Source organism: Poecilia mexicana, unplaced genomic scaffold (genome assembly GCF_051168715.1).
Source record: "Poecilia mexicana isolate PSO_F unplaced genomic scaffold, ASM5116871v1 scaffold_22, whole genome shotgun sequence".
NCBI lineage: Eukaryota > Metazoa > Chordata > Actinopteri > Cyprinodontiformes > Poeciliidae > Poecilia > Poecilia mexicana.
The window spans coordinates 5,984,073-6,002,363 of record NW_028263391.1 but is presented as its reverse complement, the minus strand read 5'-3'; the positions used below and the strand labels follow the sequence as shown (position 1 = coordinate 6,002,363).

Genomic DNA, 18,291 nt, shown 5'->3' with positions numbered 1-18,291 from the left:
CAAACTTTTACCTTTTACAGATTTAAGACTTCAACTTGTCCCCATCAGTCCCAAACCTGAACTTTGCGTTAAAATTTTTAAGAGTTGATTCGGAGTTGGGCTTTGGGAGTCCTCCTACTTTATTTGGTGACTCAATTAAGTGATTATTTATTGAAGTGTGGCACCTAAAACAGTGACGCCATCTGCAGGCATCAGTGTTTCAGCAGTGAAATCCCTATTGAACAGAAGTCTTGGTGATTCCTCTCAAGCTACATTCCAAAATAACATAAAGAAACTTAAAAATCTCATTTTTGTTGTTTAAGAGCTCTGTCTATTGTCCAGGACAAAACTTGGCCAAAGTAGGAAGGAACGTGGTGCTGGTGTGTTCAAGGTGTACATACTTTAACGTGTTCTCTTCAAGCTAAAATGAAAACTGTCACCGTTTCGGTTTATCCCACAGAAGAAGACGGGAGTCCATGCTTTTTCAGACGTCTGTTGTTGTTTCAGGGACTGAGCACAGCCCATGAGCAGTTCAAAGCCACACTGCCAGAGGCTGACAAAGAGCGCCAGGCCATCCTGGGCATCCACAATGAGATCGCCAAAATCGTGCAGACCTATCATGTGAACATGGCCGGCACCAACCCCTACACAACCATCAACCCACAGGAGATCAACGCTAAATGGGATAAGGTACTGGTACACAGAGATCTCTTCCTTCTTTCACTTTAAGACAGAGTGATTGCTCAGTTTGTTCTCTTTTTTTTCTTGTTTTTGTTATAAAAATCTCTGGCTTTTTTTTTACAATTTTAACTCCAATCTGCAGGTCAGGCAGCTGGTGCCTCAGCGAGACCAGGCTCTGATCGAAGAGCACGCCCGGCAGCAGAACAACGAGCGTCTGCGCAGGCAGTTCGCCACACAGGCCAACGTCATCGGGCCCTGGATACAGACAAAGATGGAGGTTGACAACTTTACCTCTCACTCATCATACATGTACATATACATATATATCTCATGGCGTTGTCCGTGCACCTGAGCAGGAAATCGGACGGATCTCGATCGAAATGCACGGCACCTTAGAGGACCAGCTGACGCACCTCCGCCAGTACGAGAAAAGCATCATCAACTACAAGCCAAAGATCGACCAGCTGGAGGGAGACCACCAACTCATTCAGGAGGCTCTCATCTTCGACAACAAACACACCAACTACACAATGGAGGTAAACGTGGCGACGGATCAAATCCAGTCCTCCTGATGATGCTAATCTCCACTGAAATATGGATTATTTGACACAGGGTATCTGGAGTTAAAGTCTTAAATTTGAAATTAAAACCTTAAAATGTCTAAGATTCTTAATAAAAAGTGTAAGCTGGCCTTAAATATATTAATCACCGTATTCTATGTAGTTTATTTTTCTCGCTGGACTTTGTCAGGCAAACGTTTGAGTCGCATCCAGAATTTCTCAATCCATTATGTCAATTGAAGTTGTTGAGGCTGCTACTGACTAGCAGCTAATATACCCTTGCTAGCTAGCTAGCTTTTTGTTTTATGTCCATCATGGGTAAATGTAAGCTGGTGGCTTGATGCTAAACACAAACAGTTCTATCAAAGCATTTTCATGGATTAAAATGGCTCAAAGTCAAATTGACATATGAATTCAGCTCCATGCCAAACTTCTTATGCATTTTATTGGTTAAAAAAAAAGAAAGAAATTGGTGCATTATTTAATATTTCTGCTTCCTCTTCACATTTACAGGCTACTTCCAGTTAGTCTGACATAAAATCCCAGTAAAATACATGGACATTGGTGACCTTAATGTTGGAAAATATTGAAGGAAATTTATCACCAGACGGGCCTAAAATATTATGACATCCCAGAATGCATCAGGGTATATTTTCCCTGAAATTGGTTCTAAATGGAACCAAAGTGAAGACTGACGCTCAGATCCAGGCCTCTCCCACCCCTTCATCATCCTCTTCCTCTTCTCCCGGTCTCTCTCTGCCGTGCAGCACATCCGTGTGGGCTGGGAGCAGCTACTCACCACCATCGCCCGCACCATCAACGAAATTGAGAACCAGATCCTGACACGAGACGCCAAGGGCATCAGCCAGGAGCAGCTCAACGAGTTCCGCGCCTCCTTCAACCACTTCGACAGGGTCAGTACCGAGTCGCTCCGCAGAGCCGCGGCCAGAGGGACGGCTGACCGTTCAATCCTTACAAAGGGTTTTGTGGGAACCAATCGGAGAATAGATGCAGAACAAAGTCATGGATTTGTCATGGAACTGTTGTAGGAAAATACTCAAATGCGTAAGAAACATGTGGTAATGCTTTATTTGACGGGGTGTTCATAAGACTGACATGGCAGTGTCATGAACATAAAGAAATCTTTATGAATGTCTGACTGTTGTCATGAAGTGTCAGTCGGTGAATAATGACACTTTTAATGCAAAGTTGCTCTAAAGGTTGCTTTGAAAGTCCATTAAAAGTGTCAACTTTCCATTAAAGTGTCATTATGAAAAATGTAGAGATCTAGAACTTCATCTGAAATTTAATCTATAACGTGAAATAATCTTTAGTAGTTAAATTCTAACTGGACAGACATTTAAAATTAGAGCCTATTAAACAACATAAGATATTACTATTTGACTAAAATTCATCCAAGATTGGATGAGAGTAAATCAGAAAAAAAATTTAAAAAATTAAAACCAAAAACAGACGAATGAATAGAAACAAAATAAATAGAGAATTACTGATTTAAATAGAATTGAGTAAGCATGCCTAACAGTGAGATAAAGGGGAAGACCGCTAAAGAGAATAACATGAAAAACTGCATATAACCCCTATGTCGACTCAATGAAGCTGACCTCCATCCCCTCCTGTGATGTCATAGTCCTGGGTTCGTTCCAGCAGCAGGTAAGTCTCCCCGACGTCACACCTGCTCCTGGCAGGTCCTGCCAGCATCCAGAGCAACTCAGAAGTCATTTAATTCGGCTTTTGAAATGACAAAGGAAAGTCGTAGTAAGCTCTAAACAAGGAAACAATGATCCAGATTAGTTTGTGTTGAGGGGAAAGTTTTAACAGGCTTCTATGATTTTGTCCTTGCGGCCATGATGCAAATCTCGTGACCGTAGACGAGGATCAGAACAGGAAATCCAGGAGCATTTCTTCAGGTTAGACGCAGATCCATCCAACTATCTCACTCTCTGACCAAACGCACAAACATGACAACATGCAGCTGGAGTGTAAACTTTTCCTAAGAAACTGAGAAAGGTGATTCGTTATTTTTGAGGTGAATCTCGTCTCTTAATGTATGTAAATAGTTTTTTGGGGGTTTTGGTAATTTAAAGACTTGATTCATTGCTGCATATTCAAAATGAATGTTTTTAATCATGTTCTTTGAGGTTTCTGTTTTAAAGGAAAGAAAATCAAACAGTTTGTCTTTTTTATGCTGGAGTACTGAGGCCACGCTAAGAAATAAATAAAATAGAAAAATAACATTTCGAGAATAAAGTCATAAGATTACGACAATAAAGTTGTAGCATTACCAGGATAAAATCTTAATATTTTGAGAACTCTGGCATGAGAAAACATCTTCCATAAAACGAGGAATGCTGAGCATCTTGTGAATTAGGAAACACTTGATCTGTTAACATTTACCACAGCTGTAAGACTTCTTTTTCGTGTCAGAGTCCTCATAATATTTTGACTTCACTCTGGTGATTTTATGACTTTATTCTCGTTTTATTTTGACTTTTTTCTCGTACAAACTTATTCTCGATATCCTACGACTTTAGTCTCACTCATAATTTTGTGATTTGCTCTCGTATTACATATTTATATTTTTCTTAGCATGGCTCTCATACTCCGTCATACTTCTTAGTTACTGTGTTGTTGTTGTTGTTGTTGTTCTGTTTCTGTGCCATTGACGATATGAATAAGCCCACCTGGAGGCCCTGTGATCCGCCCGCCCCGCTGCACATTAACGCCTCTGAATGCCTCGCCAAGCATGGCAGCACCGCTGCCACCATGTGTTCACCTGCCCGGTCCTAATCGATATGCACTGTGTTCTCTGTTTTCTGTCTCTTATGCATGGCCCTCTCCCTTCACCCTCACCTTTCTCTTCCTCCCCTCCCCTCTCCCGTGCATGGTGCACTACCTCCACCCAACCACCTACCCGACACCCCACAACCCTTCCCTGTTTCCCCCTCACCATCACTGATTGGGCTGTATGTGTTGCTGCATGGCCTGTGGCCCCTCCCCCACACACCAGGACCACTCGGGCACTCTAGGCGCGGAAGAGTTCAAGGCCTGCCTGATCAGCCTGGGCTTCGATATCGCCAACGACGCGCAGGTATTTGATCGTAGCCACACTCCCACAGTGCGAGGTTTAACTGAAGTTTTTTTTTTCTTTTCTTTTCTCTTTTGCACTTTCCTCTGTTATCCCTCCTTTTCTTCCTGTGTTTTTGTCTTTACTCTTCCTGTTTGAACTCTCTGTTTTCCCCACACTTTGCTTAAAAATCTTCTCACTTGAACCTTTCTTCTTCTCCTGATTTCTTTTCCTTTCCCTCCCTCTGCTGTACTTCTCCTCTCCTGCTGGTTATGTTTGTCTGTCGCTGACCTTGTAGAAGAGAACAGGAATCATGGATGCAGAAGACTTCAAAACCTGCCTTATCTCCATGGGTTACAACCTGGTAAAGCATTGAGCACTCTTCAAGTATGAACATGTCTCTGTGTGAGAGCCGGACCACTAGGAGTTGGTAATAGGAGTTGGAGTTGGTTGGATGTAGATTTAATGAGATTTAAAACAAGAAAATTGGACAATCTGGATGTTTTAGGGCTGCAACTGGTGATTGTTAGTTATCGATTTATTCTGACGATTAATTGATTAATCGGATTTCAAAAAATTCCTTTAGTGAATGCTTGATCGTTTGTAGCAAAGGATGAATCTGCAGCTTTAAAAACACTTCTAATGTCAACATGTGAAAATATGTTCTTTCAAAAATTGACCTTTCTTTGAGTCTGTATGATGTATTGGTTGACAGTTATTTCAATAATTGATTAATCATGATTTATCCGATTAATTGTTTCAGCCTTGTGTTAAATTATGTCATTTTCTGAATAGTTATTTTTTCAAATAGATGAAAATCTCTTCTTCACAACCTGAAGTTTAAGGTGTAAATTCTCAGCTATCTTTACGGACTTCGATTTACCCGTTTTTGTATGACATCGTCCGACTACAGCTGCTTTACCGTGACCCGTCTGTCACCACCAGGGGGAAAACGAGTTCTCCCGCATCATGAGCGTAGTGGACCCCAACAGAATGGGCACCGTCACTTTCCAGGCCTTCATAGACTTCATGTCCAGAGAGACGGCCGACACGGACACAGCCGACCAGGTCATGGCGTCCTTCAAGGTTCTCGCTGGGGACAAGGTACGGTACACAGAGCTACTCAGAAAACCCAACAACCCGCAACAGGGTATAGGTAGAGAAAAGATTAGTGAGATTTTATGGGACAGACCAAATCAAAGTGGAAAGAAAATAAAGTGGTTCATTTTTCTTAATCTGTCTGAAAAGTATGAGATGCGTTTCTATTTATCCCCCCAAATTAATATATTGCAGATTGTTGATCAGCCAGAAAACTGCAATCGGTGCACTCTAGCTGTCACAATAAGTTTTCTGGGTGATAAATTACAATGGAACTTATAATAAATTATGGTTTTGTTTTATGAGACTATTTTGAAATGCTATATCAATAATGGGGTAATAATGCAAATTCACTGTCTCAAAGACCAATAAGCTTAAATTTTGTAAAGAACTATAGAAGCACTAGAGCTGGATGACATTTTAAATATTAAAAAATTCAATACAACAACCAAAACCATAAATGAAATGGATCCAATGAATCTACTGGACATAATCTGACATGTCAAAATTGAACCTCGGTTTTTCACGACTCTCTGCAGAACTACATCTTGGCTGACGAGCTGCGCCGCGAGCTGCCCCCAGACCAGGCCGAGTACTGCATCGCGCGCATGGCCCCCTACACGGGCCCTGACGGCGTCCCCGGAGCCCTGGACTACATGTCCTTCTCCACTGCTCTATACGGGGAGAGCGACCTCTGAACACTGGCGTCGGGCGTCCTGACACGGGACCATCCTCCCCCGCTCCGTTCACCGCCACGTGCTCCGGCCTGCCTCCACTTTCCTGTCCAGCTGCGCTCATTTTGTTTTTTTCTTTTTTTTCTTTTTTGTACGTTTCAGGCCTTATCTTTTTGTCAGTATCTTCCATGTCCTCTCCACCTGTCCAGCTTCGTCACCGCTCCCTCCTCCCCTCCTTCACTCCGTCTTTGTTGTTTGCTTTTCATTGCAAAGCAGCGACTCTCCAGGTTTACAAAGAGGGAGAGATAAAATGTGTTGTTTTTTTGTTTTTTTGTCATTGATTTTCTTCAGAAAAATAAATAAAGTTAACATATTTTATTATACTGAACAAAAAAAAGGTATTTTTCTTCACCTGGTTGAAATAAGAGACGAAAAATTGTAATAAAGAAAAAAAAAACGTCTGTACTTTGTCAGTTTTTGATACAAGAGCACCTGTGTGCGTGTGTGTGTGTGTGTGTGTGTGTGTTCTGATCATACTGTGACCAAAGACTACACGCATACAGCACTCTGTCAAAGTATTCTTACAATTTCTACACATTTGTTGCATCACAACCAAGGCCTTTAAGGTATGTACTGGTGGTGTATATCAGCAGCACACAAATAAGAAAAAATGGAAATGTGAACAGCTTTTGAAGATTTTCACAATTCTGGGAATTCCTACTTAAATTGTTGATGACCTCTTGGAAGAAATTTAAGCTCTCCAACCTCAAAAGTTCACGGCTTTTCTTTAATGACTCTCACATTGGTTCACTGGGTGTAGCTTTTTTCCCCCTAATGAATTAATCATTTAAAAATTACATTTTGTATCATATCAGGTAGGAAAACAGAAGAAACTTGAGGTGGAGGTTTACTGGTTCAACAGGATAGAAATTCCTACATGCTGTTAGGCTTGTAGATTTGCAAAGCAGTTGGAAGAACAATTGAAAAATACTCGCACTTGTTGAAATGAAAAATAGTAGCCTTAAAATATACATTGAAATTTTTATTTCTGACGTGGGTGGTATTTCACCAAGTGGTATTTTGGAATAAAACATTGTATTTGTGCAAAAAAAAAAAAAAACTTATGAAGTGATTTGGTGACTCATAAATATTTTTGTATGTGAAGCTTGTTACCGCCTGAGGCTGATATTTACTATCCCAGAGGTTCAAAATTCAGCGGAAGAGCAACAATGGGAACTAATATTCGTAAACTTGTACCTATCCGGAAGATTTTGATGTCGGACACAGGAAAAAAACGCTTCCTCTGTTGTGACCTACTCACCGATGACAACAGAGGAACATGTAGCTGAAGTCATGTTTAGTTGGAAGACACTGCAGAGAAACAAAACCGTCAAGTATGGAGTCCCTATGCTGGTAAGAATGATCTGGTCTGACGTCAGGAGTTTTTACGTACGTGAACTGACCGTATCACAGGTTATGCTAGCTAGTTAGCACTTGCATAAACACTCTTATTAGAGTAAATCAGGTAGTTCGCTTGTTGTAACATAACACAGATATTCATTAGACGTCGAATTCATTATTTTTCCGCTTTAATGCACTAACATTTGATTCTTTTTGACTGTATGCCGCGTCCTTTAGCCACTGTAAAATGACCTTAGATGTAAAACTTGGGGGTGTAACTTTGTATCGTTACACATTAAATATGTGTTGGAAAGCAGTCGACTACTAATGCCTGTTTAAAAAAAACTTTCTATAACCATTGTAGTAATACTAGTCAGTAATTGTCAATGTAAACGTCACTAAAATGATTTTTTTCTTGAATTATGCCAGTTGGTGTTTTTTTTTTTATCATTTGCTTTTTGTCCGTAAAAAGAAAACTGGAAACACCTTTTCATAATAGACAGCTCCAAGCATGCTGCGAGTTTGGACAGTAACCAAAATGATAACCCCACACCCTCTGTGTTCATGTCTTTCTTTCAGCTGCTGGTTATTGGTGGCTCCTTTGGCTTGCGGGAGTTTACTCAAATCCGTTACGATGCCCAGAAAATCAGAAAACGGGTTTGTACCAAGATAATCTTGATTTCATTCTTAGTGGCGTATTCAGATACGCCTGAGAAAAATTCAAGGCAAAACCCCTGTGTGGCACCGTTACCAGCGTGTGTACTCCTCCTAGTGGCTAGAACTGAAACTGCAAGATTCATGTCGTTAAATTTCAGCGAGGTCAGATTAAATATGGTTTTCCTCTTTCATCTTTTAATAAAATGCAGAAACATTACAAGAAGATGAGCCTTGTTCGTTCACATTTCTAGTTGTTGATTATTCATCAGTGTTTTCTGAGGTAAGGTCTTTAATATTGTACAAGGTCATTTGTAATTTAGCATATTGATTATGTCATCAACTAGCATCACGTTGTTCTCGTTCCCCAATTAAACTGAATTTTAGTATGGCTGAGCATTCAACAAAGCTGCTCTTGTTCGAATATGTTTTTAAGTTTTGTTAGCAGGAAGTAAAGTGAGTGTAGGAAACCTGGATAGGAAATTAAGTTGAGACTCTCTATAGTAACTAGTACTAGTTCCACTAGTAAATTATTTCACTTATAACCTGGGGGGGAAAAAAGAGTCTTGTTACAAGTGAAACAATCTGCCAGTGGAACTAGTACTTTTTAAAATGAGTACAAGAGAATTACTGACTTGAAACAAACTCCTCTGTCTTGCTGAAAATGTACTTGTTAGTTTTGTCTTATTTTTGTAGTGTACTAAGATATTTCTACTATAAACTAGACCAAAAGTACTTGGTGAGATTTAGTTTTTTTTGCGGTGCGGTCCCTCGGTTCAGATGCCCTCACCTCCAAGTTCGTTGTGTTCAGTCGTCTCATAAAAGTGAATCTCTGAAAACATCCGGCCATCCATTTTCTGTACACCTTTGTCCTTTTCTGGGGTTAGGAGGGGTTCCACTGTCTATCTCCAGCGAACGTTTCGGGCGAGAGGCGGGGTACGCCCTGGACAGGTCGCCAGTTCTCTGAAAACAGATTTAGATTTTGGTCAGTCTAGAAACAGACTTCGTTCGGATCAAGATATGGACAGTGGTCTCCAATTAAAGACTTTTGACATGGAGAAGGTTTCGTTTTTTGTATTGTTATTGGATTTGTCATTATAGAAGATTTTGTTAATCTTGAATAGGATTCTATCCATTGTCTGTGTTTAAAAAGAAAGTACACCCTCTTTTAACGCAAAACCACAAAATAAAGCAAATATAGGCTAAATACAACAATAAACCCCTGATATTTAGGAGGTTGCACCTTTTACAACGTTAAAACAAGTACAAGGCTACAGAGTCGAAAGGAAGGTTTAATATTTCACAAAATAGCAACCAGTTAGTTAAAACGACGATTATGTAACCAGAAGGCGTTACGATCTGGCAGTGAGTTCTCTCTTACGCTGACAGACTCGGATATAAGTCATCTGGGTGGGAGCCAGATGGCCGGGCCATATTTTCTTACGTTACCGCTGATGTGCGGCGGCCGTCGATGGCGGATGAGCGCGCTCTGCCGCGGGCCTTGTATCTGTGGCTCCCCCCTCCTCTCACACACACACACACTCCTTTTGCGAAGGTGTGTGCATCTCACGGACCCGCTCCAAACCCTTGCGGAGTCCAACTTCGCCTCCGCATGTGTGGCTGCGCATGTGATTTAATGTGCTGAATATTTAAAGAGTGGAGACGAGGCGCGTTATTAAAAGCACTCTTCCAGTTTTTGCTTGGGTTGGTATCAGCTGATTACATTAGCCGGCTCTCTCTCAGACATCACATATACGCTGAAACCACCGTCAGAGATTAAGTCCAGTGTGATTAAATTTGCATTTTCTCTTCAGTGATTTAATTCAGCCTGAGGGCCGGGATGAACTTCAAGGCTTTTATTCCTTTCTGGACTTTTTTTTGTTGTTTTTACCTTTTAATGGCTTCATATTTGAGATGTTTTTTGTATAAAGTACACCTATTAGACTGTTAATATGATACTAATTTTTAAGACTATTAATTCTCTAGTTTGACGGCTGCAAAATATTCTATAAATCATTTATTAGCCGTGGTAATGTAATTAGTCAGTCTGGGAATAGTAAAACTCATCTGTCACACACAGAAAACCCTCAGCATTGTTACAGTGAAATATTATTAAAAGTGATGCTCAGGACGGGTTTTCATTTTGGACCCGCTCCTGACCAAGGTCCATTTTAATTGCAAAGTCCTGGACTTTTGACCACAAAAATAAAACTCTGATGAAATCTTTTTATTATTTTTTTGTTTTGTTTTGTCAAACCTTCTCAGATTGGTGCTGAATCAATCAGCTTATTAGGCAGATATAAAAAATAGGTCCTTAATTTTGTCCTGACCCAAGTTCATGGTTCTTTACAAATTTGATAACTTGATCAATTTGACTGGCAGCCAGTCAATAAGATGGTCAGATGACATCTCAATTATTTTTTAGCTTAACTTAACATGTATTTGAGAAACGGATGATAAAAAAAAATTATTGGATTTTAAATGTTTTATTATCTGACCAGAGCTACATTTCCTACAAATCCACTGTGCCTCCTTCATAGCTTGTGGGAAACTTCCATTAGTATTTTTGACCATCTTCTTGTCACTCCCACATTGACCTAATTTGTCAAACATATGTCCAGTTGACAGAGCCTTGCACCTGCACCATCTTCATCCACTATTTACTCTTGGTCTGTAAAATACACACAAGTGTGTGGCTGTAAAGGGACAAAATGTGACATTTATAGGGTAAAAATGGTTCTGCTGCTACTAAGAAAGCAGAATCACATATTATTTTTGAAGAAAATAGTTGAAGCTACCAGACATATGATCTCATAAGGAAAGCCTTAAAGCAGAAATCTCAGACTGCAACATTAAAAACTCTCTTTTTTTCCTTTTTTCTCTCCGTCGTCTTGCAGCTGGACCCTTCACTGGAGGCGAAGGTGAATGCAGAGAAGCAGGCGGTCATCCTGGAGGAGGAGTACGAGGTAAGAGATGCTGGGGACAGCTGAACCCGTCTTGGGTTTGCAATCACGGTGTCTGCGCTTCCTTAGAAAGCCTTAAATCCATGTATCTAAAATGAAGGCCTTAAAATGTCTTAAATTTTGTATTAACAGGACTATTTAATCTTGTATTGTATGTCTGTTTTTTCTTGTGGAACTTTTCTTCAGGCAACATTTTGAGTCGCACTCAGACGTCTTCCTTACGTTCTCTGACTTGAGATGGTTGAGGCTACAGCTAACTAGCTGCTAACATGCCCTTGCTAGCTAGCTTTTTTTGCGTATAGCATGGGTGAATTAATCACCAGATGACTGGATGAAGTTTGTACATTTAGACTTTTTAAAAGTCTCTAAACGTCTGAAATTTAAGTTGGTGAAACCTGTAGAAGCCCTCTATGGAGAATTTTCTGACTACTCAGTGTTGTTGTAGTTGAGATGCTAATTAGCTGCTTCCAGTTGTAACAATATATTGTTTCCACGTTTGCTCGTCATACCTTCCCGAAAGTAAAGAAGCGGGTGGTTGGGTGGGTCTTGTGCACATTTTATGGTTATTCCTATGCTGGTTGTGTGGCGTCTGCAAACCTTAATCTGCTTTTTAGCAGTGGAAAAACTTCTATCCTGAAGTTAAGAAAGGAAAGAAGTTCATCCTTTTCTGTTTGTTTTTCCTTTCCAGAAGTTGAAGGAGATTCATTTGGACGAGTGGAAGAACATCCGTGGTCCCCGTCCCTGGGAGGACTCCAGGGAGTACCAGGAGCAGCAGCGCAGCAATCTGAGCAAAACACACTGAGGCTCCGGACCGAGCCCACCGCACGCGCTCACACAGACACGCAAAGATCACACCAGACAGCGCAGGGGCCCGTGGAGACGGCGGCACCGGTGTTTGCTCGTCCCCGGCGCTGCGGCTCCGGGGCTCTGAGCACAGCTTGTAAGCCCTTGGCTCATGTTGGGGTCCGAATCTTTGGGATAGCTCATTTTGGAGTAAATCATGTTGGTTTCTTCTGGCTGTGATACATTCAGAACTGCTGCTGAAAAGTTTCTGCTTTTAAAATATTGTGGCGGACACAAACATATATGTTTTACGCCAGGCTGTAGGCCCTTATTGTGAAGAGAACAGAGCAGAAATGTAGAGCGAGTTGTTCTCCCGTTCAATGTTTTGTTTTGTGGTTGGAAGATATTGAGAATAAAGCGAGACTCAAAATGGTTTTTATCTCTTCCTGCTGATTTCCACATTGGTGAACCAACTTCCACTATATGTGGACTCCTTAAAGGGGCGGTACCGTGTGGTTTCCAGGTACATAGTGCCATTTCATAGCACTATGTGTAGTTCTTATAAAAATGCTTAATATCAAATGAGACATATTTGACCTTGTAATATTAGGCCTTGAAATTAGGCCTCTGTCTCTTTAAAAACTCCTGCTCTTTCTGACACTTTGCCTTCATCACATGGCTCCTATATTAACTCTAAGAGTTTTACCAGTGTTGCACTGAGAAGTAGCTCTCATAACGAATCCACAGGTCCACCAGGTGTTTGCTAATTGTTGCTGGCTAGTCTAAAGGAGCTGAGCGGGAGACGACTGCTCTGAGAGGAGGAGCTCTGTTTTCAGGGCGGTGCTAAATTCATCCAAGCGTCCTGCACAGTTGAATGGTTGCCATGGAGATTAAAGGATTTCTCAAACATTGACAAAAGAATCAAAGCAACAGTCCAGGTAGGTTTTTGATGAGGGAGTAACATCACAGCATGATGTAAAATGCAAAAAGAAGTTAATTTTACATCATACTGCGCCTTTAAAAACTGTCACTAGGGTTACAGCGACAGTTGTAATAAACAGCCAACAGGTGGCGTTTTACTTCCCTCTTACAGAAGATGTACATGTGATTTTTACATGTGTTTTTTTCTGGTTTTCCTAAAAGTGACATTTTCTCCCTTTTTTTCTTTTTAGCAAAAAACAAAAACACGAATAAAGTCTGTTTACAAGGATATTGCATTGATTCACCTGCTGAAAAATAGAAAAGAATAAATAACACCAGAGCTCAGCGTTTCTTCGGGCTCTTCGTGTCTCAGGAGTAATCTGTTTCTCTGACAGTTATTACTTCTCACTGCAGCGGACTGATTGTGTTTGTTATGAAAATAGTATTACAGGTGCATGCTTTTTTTTTTTTATCAAACAAAATAACAGCATTTTTCGCTGTTCTTTTATATACATGCATGCGGGTGTTCAGCGGTCTAACGAGCAGGTGGAAACGTCTGGAATAAGCTGCCACTGTGTGACGTTTTCTCTCGTCGCGATTTTATGGCGATGACGTTTTCGAATCGCTCAAAACGACGTCGGAAGCAGACAGCAACTTAAATGTATAAAGGATGATTCTTTCCGGTAGCGAAGCTGCTGCTGCATTATGATCACCTTTAATCTGACACTAACCAGGTTGTTTAGGTGCGTCAGGCTGGGAGTTTTAGCATTTGTTTTTCTGGAAAATCACGTTTTGTTCTTCAGTATTCAAAGAAGAATTTTATTATTTTTGAAATTCTTTTTTTTTTTTTTTAAATGCCCAGAATTGTTTTTCTTCAACAAAAGAAAATTCAAAGTTTTAGAAATTAGCTTGAAAAAATTATTTTGAAACTTTTCATTCAGTTTTTTTTTTGTTTTTGACCAAATAGTTTATGTTTTGAGAAACTCATATGGTGATGATTTCATCCAATGTGTAAAACATATATATATATATATATACACACACACACACACACACTCGGAGGCCTCCATCCTTGAAGCGAGCCGTTACAGGTTTGAATCCTGGCCTGCTGACATTTGCCACATGTTTTCCCACTCTCTCACAGCCTTGTTTCCTGCCAATCTATGAAATAGAGGCTACTAGAGCCAAAAAAAAGATCCTTTGAAAAGGATATATATATATATATATATATATATATATATATATATATATATATATATATATATATATATATATATATATATATATATATATATATATATATATATATATATATATATATATATATATATATATAATATTATATGCAAGTTAAATGCTGGAGTTGAAAAGTAAACTTTGGAAATAGCCATGTCTGTCCTTTTGAAATATGGATTCAGAAAGTAGGTCTTTCTAAATGATTCATGCTTTGTGGATTGGAGACTCTGACTTCAGGATTTATTCAATAATTCAAAAATATTTCATGAAGACTTAATGAAAAGAAGAAATCTAAACTAAATTTTTATCTTCAGATTAGAAAAATCCACAAAAACTACACAGTCACTGGAATATCATATAAAGGGCAACAGAGAAGGAGGGGCAAGAAGCGGAGATGGTGAGTCAAGAAACCCCCCCTCTCTCTCTCTCTCTCTCTCTCTCATTTCATATCTATAAATAGACGGCCGCCTGGCAGCTGAGGGGTAGTCCGCGTAGAACAAATGCAGCCTCCGGCTGTTTCACTTCATTCCCCACATAATGAGCCAGACGGAACAAGCGCAGATCGCCGCCGTCACTTCCTCTCTCCCAGCCACCGCCGCCGAGCCAGAGAGGCAAGGGCCACACGTTGCCATGGAAACGTGGCTGCTGGGCAGAGGCGAGGAGGTGGAGCGGTGGGGGTGGGGGGTGTTCTCAATGTGAAGGCAGTTCTGCACACACACACTGAGACCCCCCCTGACAGACAGACAGACGGGGCCTTGCTGCCTCTGGAGAGCAGTAGATGAGCTCCAGAGTCCTGAACTGCCTCCCGGATGTAATGGAGTCGGCGTGGGTGGGTGTGTGCACCTCGCAAACCCGTCCTCCTCCTCCTCCTCCTCCGGTAACATATTCCAGCCCAGTGAACCTCTGAGAGCTCAGGACTATCTGACTAACTGCAGGACTCCCAGTTGGGGGGCAAATATTAGTCTTCATGGATCTTATCAGAGCTGAGAGCGCATACATTATGAAGAGTCCGGCCGGCGCTGCTCGGTTCGGTGGAGGTGAGCTGGTGGTGATGTTCTCCTTTAGCACCATTATTTCCACGGGAGGACGTCTGAGGTCAAGATTTTTAACAGCATCTGATGTGACTGTGTCTTTAGCTACAGTGGGACTCAGTGCAATGCATTGCAAAAGTAATCCCCAAACGTCTCTGTATTAGCGCTGCAGCTAACGATTGATTATTCTATCGATTATTGTGACGATTAACTGAGTAAACGGACAGAAAAATTGAAGTCTGTAGATTTTTAAGTTTAACTACTTAAGTTTAGTTTATACTATATTAAAATGATGTACAAAACATTCAAATAAATAATTCAATTCCTTTTCCTATGTAGGAAAATAAATAATTTTATGCCCTAAAATGCAACAACTTGCATTCCTTTAGTGTATGCTCGATAATTTGTATTAAATAACAGATCTGCAGCTGAATAAATAGTAAAATAAATATTTAAATATGTCTGTTTCACCTAGCATTTCTATAGTGCTTAGCTCTGATGTGTAAACTATTGTTTTCAATTAACTAATTAATAGCAAAATAAGATGCCAAATGATACTTGGCTCACTTTGCAGAATTTGAATGGGTGAAGCTAAAAATAGCACCACTTGAGAAGTTCTGGGTAGAAAACATGTTTAGAAAAAAAAAATTGTTTTTCATCTAAAATGCAAAATGTCTGTAATTTCTACAGTTTTGGCTTGATTAGTGTTCTGAATGTGGCTTAAATTCAGCAAATGTCACATTTCAGAGTTAGTTACAATAGAACGGTTCACATCAAAACACAAAGTAATAAATACAATAAGTTGAAGTTTGATGCTTGTGGTCGATCACTGGGAGAAATGATATAGCAACATAAGATCCTCCCAGGCAGTATCTCAGATATTGCTTCTGCTCCTATATGATGGCCTGGAGTTACAGCAATGTGCACAAATAATTTACATTTCAAACACATCTTCATGTTTATTTTTATGCAATATTCTGAAGCAGGACTGCAGACCTGTTTCAACCCAAACATCGTCAGATGTTTTCCCCTCAGCTCCAGTCAAAATGCTGCATTATCTGCATATGATTCACGTGCATTTTTTCTTCTGTTGCTGTGCATAAGGGTTGTTGATCCAGAATATGACGCAAGTTGCCTGATTTCTTGTTTTTCTCTTTAATTGTGGCACAATGAAACTTTCTACAGCTTCCAGTTTGCAAATCTCACGAGAATGAACAAGTTTGAGATGAAACAACGTGGAAGACGTGAAGCGAGTCCAGCTGGCGGGCTCGTGCCTAAAAATACTCTCTAAACTCTCTGCTTTAAATTCGGGTCAGCCACACTGTTTTTTAATTTACAACAATTTAAAACAAGCAAAAGTCTCCAAAACAGTGGAGCCGAGGGAAGCTGACGCTCCAGCTGTAACGGACTTCAGGTCGCTGAGAGGAAATGTCGTCAGTGATCTGGGTGATGCTCCCCTTCAGCCGGGCCTTCCCTTCGTTTAGGTAAAACCGTGCGACTCTCCACTCCTTGCTCTTTTCATCCCGGGTCCTCAGGGAGGAGTCGTGTTGTTTTGCTCTCCATCTCACAGACACACACAAACGCACGGCTTCTGCAAAACACTCTGCAGTGACAGCAAATGGGCCCTGGGGTCTGAGGTCCTTTAATCGTGATGCAAGGTGACTCTTTACCTTTCTTTTTTCACAGCTTCACTATTCATTACTGACCGCTGTAAGTGGACATGGCTCAGGGGTGATGTCAGGATTAGATCTGCTGATGACCGCCCCCCTCCACCACCTCCACCTCCTCTCCTAGCCAGGGACTCACATCCACCGGCTGTTTTTTATTTTCCTGCTGAAGTGATTGCAGCTTAAAAATGATCAGCATGCATAAAGTACCATGTGTCGTATGAAGAGAGAGAGAAAAATACTAAATAAAAACACAAAATACCAAAGTGCTCTTTACTGTTGCTGACATTTTCTTCCTGCTTCAAATTCTCTACATGTGTTTGGATAAACTGGTTTGAGCAAAAAGTTTAACTCAGTTTAGATCAATTCAAAAATACTCTCCTGATCCCAAAGGGAAACTAAACTCTTCATAGAGGAAAGGTTTCTATTTCAAAGATCTTTATTTATTTACTTTTTTATTTTTTTTTAATTTTTTTTACCATAATGCACTATTTTCAGTCCACTATAGAGCTATGAACTAATTTATGTTAGTCTCAAGATTAAAATCCCAAATGAAAAACTATAAAATTTGTGGTTGTAACGTGACAAAATGTGGAAACCAGGGCTGCAGCTAACAGTTACTTAACTACTCGATTTGGATGATTAGTCGATTAATCTGATTTAAAAAAAAACAGTTGCCACATTCTGCAGATTTTTTCTTTAAGCCATGAATTATACAATATTAGAAATACAGTACAAGATGTGAATAAAACTCCTTTTTCAAATAAGAAAAATACACATTTTCTTTCTTTTCCTTTTTCTTTTAAGTCTTTAACAAACTCTTGATCGTTTGTAGCAAAGGATGCATCTGCAGCTGACATTAAAATTTTTGTGCTTCATAATTTGAACCGGGTGAAGCTAAAAACCAACACCTGAGGAGTTTTGGGTGGAACATATTTACAGTTTAAAAGATTTTTCATCTTAAATGCAAAATGTTTATGTTTTTATACCATTTTGGCTTCACTGCTGCCATGAGTGTGTTGTTCTTTCTGCACACAGCTTTCTTTAACGATTAATTGATTACTAAATTAGTTGACGATTATTTCAATTCTCTATTAATCGCAATTAGATTAACTGTTTCAGTCCTAATGGAAATAACCGCAGTGTGACATACGTCAAGCTTTGCAGCAAACGCATTAACGGAGCAGAAGATTGAGGTCGGCTTTCTAATGTCACCATTAGGTCACATTACGAACTCATCTGTTGGAGGGAAAACATCGGCAGGTGTTTTTTTTTTTTTTTTTCATAACTTTCCTCCATTAATCATCTCTAAACTCTGATGAAAGAAGCGAGAATCGGTCCAGAACTCCAATCATATCCAGTCATACAACGCGTGCTGGCTGCTGGTTCACTCCACCAGCCTACACATAAATCTATCCGGAGTGTAAACAGCTGCCACACTCCTTCACTCAGATAAGAAAACTTCATTATAAAAAAAAAAAAACTAACTACATCCATACATGAGGAGGAGCTGCCTGACCGGACCGGCTCATCAGGCACTCTGCCCACTGGGGAAGTG

General features: G+C 40.2%; 2 protein-coding genes and 1 long non-coding RNA gene across 6 annotated transcripts in view; all 3 read left to right on the top strand.

The window, feature by feature from the left end:
- actn1 (actinin, alpha 1) overlaps window positions 1-6,539 on the top strand; it is a 63,143-nt gene extending 56,604 nt beyond the window's left edge. For 2 of the 4 annotated variants that reach the window (XM_014998577.2, XM_014998575.2), the window contains exons 15-21: window positions 487-669; window positions 803-937; window positions 1,017-1,196; window positions 1,988-2,134; window positions 4,604-4,669; window positions 5,251-5,409; window positions 5,943-6,539. In XM_014998577.2, coding sequence (XP_014854063.1) covers window positions 487-669; window positions 803-937; window positions 1,017-1,196; window positions 1,988-2,134; window positions 4,604-4,669; window positions 5,251-5,409; window positions 5,943-6,101 — 1,029 coding nt within the window. In that variant the 3' untranslated portion in view covers window positions 6,102-6,539. Of the gene's footprint in view, window positions 1-486; window positions 670-802; window positions 938-1,016; window positions 1,197-1,987; window positions 2,135-4,248; window positions 4,330-4,603; window positions 4,670-5,250; window positions 5,410-5,942 lie in introns of all 4 variants that reach the window. The other 2 variants (XM_014998572.2, XM_014998574.2) reach the window with 2 other exon arrangements.
- A 786-nt stretch (window positions 6,540-7,325) lies between these two features.
- Window positions 7,326-12,311, top strand: cox16 (cytochrome c oxidase assembly factor COX16). Its single transcript, XM_014998593.2, has 4 exons — window positions 7,326-7,490; window positions 8,058-8,135; window positions 11,030-11,098; window positions 11,784-12,311. The coding sequence occupies exons 1-4, from the start codon at window positions 7,401-7,403 to the stop codon at window positions 11,895-11,897; spliced, it is 351 nt and encodes a 116-aa protein (XP_014854079.1). The 5' UTR covers window positions 7,326-7,400; the 3' UTR covers window positions 11,898-12,311.
- Window positions 12,312-14,927: 2,616 nt separating this feature from the next.
- On the top strand, window positions 14,928-16,999 carry LOC148152782 (uncharacterized). Its single transcript, XR_015762007.1, has 2 exons — window positions 14,928-15,072; window positions 16,753-16,999. It is a non-coding gene; the product is annotated as an uncharacterized LOC148152782 (long non-coding RNA).
- Window positions 17,000-18,291: the final 1,292 nt, after the last annotated feature.